This window comes from Elephantulus edwardii, unplaced genomic scaffold, assembly GCF_000299155.1.
Source record: "Elephantulus edwardii isolate Elephantulus edwardi_28Jun2011 unplaced genomic scaffold, EleEdw1.0 scaffold00294, whole genome shotgun sequence".
NCBI classification, from domain to species: Eukaryota; Metazoa; Chordata; class Mammalia; order Macroscelidea; family Macroscelididae; genus Elephantulus; species Elephantulus edwardii.
This window is the reverse complement of record NW_006400044.1, coordinates 2,387,796-2,394,120: the sequence shown is the minus strand read 5'-3', so window position 1 is coordinate 2,394,120 and position 6,325 is coordinate 2,387,796. Positions and strand designations below refer to the sequence as shown.

General features: G+C 46.2%; 1 protein-coding gene across 2 annotated transcripts in view; it reads left to right on the top strand.

Annotated features, from left to right (window-relative positions):
• The first annotated feature begins 2,763 nt into the window (after positions 1-2,763).
• UNC5C (unc-5 homolog C (C. elegans)) overlaps positions 2,764-6,325 on the top strand; it is a 619,049-nt gene continuing 615,487 nt past the window's right edge. The window contains exon 1 of one of the 2 annotated variants that reach the window (XM_006900759.1): positions 2,764-3,039. In XM_006900759.1, the coding sequence (XP_006900821.1) occupies positions 2,916-3,039 (124 nt within the window). In that variant the 5' untranslated portion in view covers positions 2,764-2,915. The remainder of the gene's footprint in view (positions 3,040-6,325) is intronic. The other variant, XM_006900758.1, reaches the window with a different exon arrangement.

Here is a 6,325-nt window from a genome sequence, read left to right as displayed (position 1 = left end):
CCAAACATCTGATATCCAGCTTTGTGTTAGATACAGAACAATGAACATAGCAAAGTCTTTTTCTCAAGGGAGATATATCTTAGTTAGAAAATAAAATAAAAGTGTATAGTAATAGATTTTAGATGCTGTTACTGTGATAATGATATAGGTGTTTGTTTAGTTCTTACTTAAGCAGCTGTACTTTTTTCTAAAACCATGGCAAGTAACAAATATTATCAGAATCTCTTGAGTTGATGTAATTGCTTAAGTAATAATTGGGAGGTTATGAGTAACTTATTTATGCACTGTCCAATACCATAGCAACTAATCATTTGTGGATATATATATATATATATACATATATATATATATTTAAATAGAATTCAATGAAAAATTCAATTTCTAGTACAGAATAGCCACAATATACATAATGGCTACCAGTATGGAATATGCTTCTCATCACAAAAAGTGCTTCTAGACACCACCTTGGCTGATGAAATTAAGGAGAACCTTCCACCAATTATAAGAATTGAAAACTCCACTCATTGCTGTCACCTGATAGAACCATCTCATAGCTGATCCTCTAGCAGATTTTCAGAGTCTGTAAATTACACAGGAGGAGATTATCTGTCTTTAACGCGAGGAGTAGCTGGTGGATTTGAACCACCTGGCTTTTAGTTGGCAGGGCCACTTCATATATAATAGACCAACAGCACCAAGTACAAATATCACTTTCCATTTGTTTGACTAACTTCATTCTCACAATAACCCTACAGGATATATACTGATATTAGATCCACTTTTGCACATTAGTATATTGAATCACCTACATCACAGTAATTGAAACTTTTAAAAAGTGATCCCAGACAGCCTCGTGTCAATAAGCAGAATGTCATATCTCTCGGTCTGGAGAAGCTAAAGAAAGTGAAGAAGAGATTTTGGTATGGCAGGAAAAGCCTCTGTGGAAACAGAATAGTTTCATCAACATCTTTGCCAACGCAAGGAGCCCAAGTCATGTACCATAACATTGTCAGTAGCTAATGGGAAATCCACCAGCCCTTCTGAGGGAGAAAAAAAGAAAAAGGGGGGGAAAACCCCATTTTCCTTTTGTGGAGAGTTTCAGACTCTCTAATATCTTGGAGAGGGTCAGCATAAGTCAGAAGTAATTGGCAGTGGCAGCGGATTGAGTTTTTTTATTTGCCAGTGTGCACCTTTGAGACCTATCGGGTTTGTTCAAGATAGGTCTTATTGGTTAGAGGTCTAGATGGAGCCAGCCAGATGGATCTTGGAATACTAGAACAGAAAAGAAATGTGAAACTATTTAAAGTATTTCACAAAGGGAGACATAAAAACTACCTGACCTGCCCAAGTTTACAGAACTATGACCATAGGCAATATTAAATCTCCAATCTAGGGTTGTGTGGATGTGCGTGTGTGTGTACGTGCTCGCCCTTATTCCACTTGACACCAAGAACACAATGTTTCTGTGGTGTATCACTTCCACTAATCCATTCAAGTTTCCTTTGTCTTGACTTTCCTTAATTTATCCACCCACTCTTTCTTCATTACATTCCTCTTTTTTCATTTGACAGAATCCCTTAACTCCTTACTTAGGAAATAATCTCCTAGGTTAACATTTTATAATAATTTGAATCCTGATTTATTTTTCTGTTCAGAATTTGGAAAACATGCAATTGGTTCCACTTTAAGTGATTGCAAATTTTGCTGTGCCCTGTTGCCAGGAGAGTTTTTCTCAGCATCTTCTCCTCACCCTTTGAAAAGTCAGCCTAGCCAGCCACCAAGAAGCATGCAAAGGAAACATAATTGAAGAAAGAGTTGTCATGGAGCCTTTCCCGTTTCTGTTGCACCGCGAAGAGGTCCTGGGTGCGCAAAGTCCAAAGCCCTCTGTGTGGCACACACAACTCCAAAGATAGTGGCCGGCTGAGGCATGGCAAAAGCTGTATGCCTCCTTCCGCACAGAGCAGGACTTCAGCAGGAGCCGGCACTTGGCTTAATCGACCCCAAATCCCAAAGCCACACAGCGAGTTTAGTCCGGGGAAAGTCTGGCTCCAGCTTTGCTGGCGCAGTGAAGAAGCTAGGAGGCGACGGGCTGAGCTTCACCAGACAGAGAGAAGAGACCTGGAGCGCGCCCGCTGCGGCAGGCGCCTCCGACTCCCCACAGCCGCCTCTTCCCGCAGGTCTCCTGCGCCCAGGCTGCCGCTGGCAAACCAGCAGTCGGTCTCCACTTTTAGCGTTAAGGGAGCATCTCCCGCCGACCCTCGCTTACATAACGCGGCGGGCGCGTTTCCGCCGCCCCTTACACACCCTCAGCAGTGATGGGCTGTGCCCTCCACTCCTCCTCCGCGAAGCCCACCACTGCCGCGCGGTGGACCTCTGAGGTCCTCACTAAGAGGTGACCGTCCTTGGCCACCCAGCAGTGGCAGCCAGGCCGCCCTCCGCCAGCGTGAGAATACGGAGATTGGAGCCCGGAGCGCCTCGCTGTGCCCAAGCTCCCTCCCTCTGCTCCCTCCTCCCATTTCCCTCCCACCCCCAGGCGTGTGTGTTCTGTTCAGGCGAGGGGACCGGAGAGCAGTCCAGACTCGGCGCGCGGCGGAGCTGCGACTGCTCCCGCTGCTGGGAGGAGCGGCAGAGGTGGTCGCCTGGCGCCTCCCCCGACTTCCCTAGTGGGGGCAGAGCAGCAGCTCACAGGAGACACCAGTTAGAAGGCACAGGGAGAGAGAGGAACCTTCAAACTCCTCCGGCGTCCCCTCTCCACCTCTTTTGGCCCCTGCCTGGGGAGAAAGTGGAGTGCGGCGCTTGGTTACCATTATTTCTTCCGACTGCTGCTCGGTGCACGGATTCAGCTGCTGCCCAGTGGGGCTTTCCACGGTTTGCGCGTCTCTTGGTGTGGCTCCTCCGGCACACCTCTGTCGACGATGAGGAAAGGTCTGCGGGCAACAGCGGCCCGCTGCGGACTGGGACTGGGATACGTGCTGCAAATGCTCGTGTTACCTGCCCTGGCCCTGCTCAGCGCCAGCGGCACCGGCTCGGCCGCTCAAGGTAAGGGGGTCCGCCAGGCTTCGCGGCCACCTCCCTTCGCTTCTTCCTTCCCTCCTTCTTCCTCTCCTCTTCCCCAGTTCTCCTGGCTTCCTCAGTTCGCCGTCTTACTTTCAACTGGAAACCACTATTTTAAATGTCACTTTCCAACTGGTCAAGATGTTGTAATTATTCTTATTTTAAGATTTCTCTTCTGAGATGGGCATGGATGGACCTTGGATGCACGGGGTGTGGACACGCATCTGTTTCTGGGCATGTGGGTGTCCTGGGTTCCTTTTGCACTTTCTCCTGCGCTCCCGAGCATCATTGCATTTTGTGTACAGAGAGGTTGGGAGAGACTCTCCGTGCGGGTGGCTGTGTGGCATGCCTTAAACATATACATACCTCGATGCGCGCATGGTGCGCTGAGGATCTCCGCGCTGTGCCACATCTGAGGTTGTGAGATCTTCAGTGTGTCTCTGAGCATGCCAAACACCAAAAGGCTCTCAGCTCAGGAAGTGTTCAGTAAAACTAAGGACCCCGAATCGCTCTTGCCACTCGTTGCTGCTCAGACCTCCGTGAAGCTGTTCCACCACTCGAACCAGTGTCCTTTCATCCTGCGTGGCCAGCCTGAGTGTGCATGCCTCCGCACTCCTTCCTCTCCGTGACCCCCTCCCAACAGAACACACAGAAACTTAAAACCCCAGAGTCTGGGGAGAAGGGCTTGTTGTTCAAACCAAATTCGAAACTCCTCGTGGTAGCTGCCCAGTTTTTAACTCTGACATTTTAATTTAACGTGTCTGATCTTTAAGATAAGTGGCTTGGCTCTGAAGAAAGGCAGCGTTGGGAGCCAAGCCAAGCTGCTGGGACTTAACGGTGAGGAAAGGAGGAGATAATCTTTGGGGGTTGATTGTCCAGATTCCTTCCTACACTCCCCTCTCCATCCCAAATTTGAAGTGGCAATAGAGGCTTCCAGGCTGCAAAGGGAGAGGAGGCGCAAAGTGCCAACGCTGGCCCCTCCCAGGTCTCTCTCAGATCACTTGGGACCCTAATTTTTGGCTAAGCTGAGCGCCCACCTGAGTCTTTTTGCTAGGTTCTGTGGTGGTTACTGGTTCACAGTAGACAGTTTGGGTTTTCCTGGCAATGTGGAGCTGAGGAGCATAAGGAGACAGTTCCGGAACCTTCACCGCCCCCTTCCCCCCATCTCAGTTACACTTTCTTCTTTGTAAATTTGGAGAACAGAGGAGGCAAAGTGGTGCCCCTAACTCCCTTGTTGATGCCCTGAGACTCCTGCGCAGGAGCTGGCGTGGGCGCTTGGTAGTAGAGGAGAGAGCACTGAGTCCTGGAGAGTGTGGTTCGGGAGGGAGCTAAGTGGTTATGGAGATTTTGTAAATTAGCGATGGCTACTTCCGGAGTAAATTTTCCTGCTGCCCTGCTAAGTGGCCACGCTCATAAATCCTTCCTCCTTTCTTGCCAGATGCCTCCCATCCCCGAGGTTCTGCCCTGATTTTTCTTCAGCACAGTTCCAGAGCTCATCTGTCTGTCCATTTTACAAAGGAGTCTCCATTGAGAATCGTCTGAGCTATTTGTAGATTTCTTGAAATACTTACAAGTTTCTAGGGCAGCAGCTGAGGTTGCTTTCGACTACGGGTGTTTTGAAGCTTAAGTGAGCAACCTGATGAATAGATGTGGAATGAGCCTTGGATCTCCCAGTGGAATCCGCCCGCTTTTATTGGGCGCACGTTGGGGCAGAGCCATGATTGAGGTGGGAGGGGTGAGAGAGCTGTTTGGCAAAAGGACAAGTTAAAGTCCCCAAAGAAGCCACGCAGGAGATAGGGTCCCTGCAGAGAACTTAAAACAGCCAAATTAAAAAGACTTCATAAGGGGGGGTTGTGGAGATCAATAACGATAATCAAACAGGAGATAGTAAGTGGATTAATGTTGAAAAAAGAAGAGATTAAAAAAAAAAAAGACACCTAGGACACAGACTGAACAATTGTCTCCTGCAACGAATCCCCCACTCCCCAGCCCCCTTTACCAGGTAATCCAAAGATTGAAGACTGCCCTGCTTTACTGATTTTAGAAGGGGTTTCTTTCTAGTGTGCATTTCAGTTCTTCTCAATATGTTTTTATAATTCCTTCAGTTCCAGGTGAATAAAGATATTAATTTACATTCATGCCCTCTGGTCTGTGAAATGCGCTATTTCACCACTTTTATCTCTGTTATCCTCCATGTTCATGGATACCAGCTTTCCTTGTGCTCTCTGCTGGATTTTAAAGGAAGCATAAAACACAACACTCCACTATGAGCTATCAGCTGCAATCACTACCAATTTAATCTCTCCTCCCCTCTTTCCTGTGCACTAAATTACTAGTACACTTTCTTTGCAGAATCAGTCACTTTATAACATGGTCTCATTATTGGACCTCCTTATTTTTTGAGATTTTTTCCCCTTTTTTACTAGAACACTGGGGACAATGAAAAAGGTGTCATTCATCATGCATGATTTCCATATGTGGAGAATTTAGAACTGTAATTAAATATATTAGTTTGTAAAATCACATAGGATACTAAGGTGTGATAGTGTAAGCACTTTACAATTGAATGATGTTCTTATTCTAAAAAATGGGAAGTTTAAATATCTTAATAGATGTCTTATAACATTAATTATTAATGTATTGAGTTTTGCAACTGTGTGGTATAAAGAAAGAGAGACAGCAATCATTTTAAACAGGTCTTTGGGACATTCTCTAGGCTGTAGGCCACAGCTTTCTCCTTTCTGAAGGTATCCTAATTGTTTCATTCAGGATTGCTGGGAACTCCTAGCTCCAGGGAATTGTGGTGCTTCTGATTTCCAAGAATGTAAGCTTTCACTAGGAAAAGAGTGTGTGTGTGTGTGTGTGTGTGTGTGTGTGTGTGTGAGGGAGAGAGAGAGAGAGAGAGAGACAGAGACAGAGAGAGAGAAAGAAAGAGGGAAAGAGAGAGCTATCAGTTACGCTTTAGAATCAGTGCCCTTTTGTTTTGTAAGTGCAGTTTAGTTCTGGACTACTCAGCATTGATATGCTGCTTATCTAGCACCAACTAGTGTTATGAGTGTTAACATCACCACACTGAGAACAGAGAATTTCTGAGGACTCATCATACTGGGATAATTCTTTATTATCTTAACTTCGTTTATAAGGCTTTGAAAAAACCTAAATAACATACTACCTGTAAATTATGAAAATTGCTCCCTTGAATTTATGCATGTTGATATGGAGCAAACAGATAGTTGGCAGTAAAGACAATTCAACTGTATTAGAAATTATA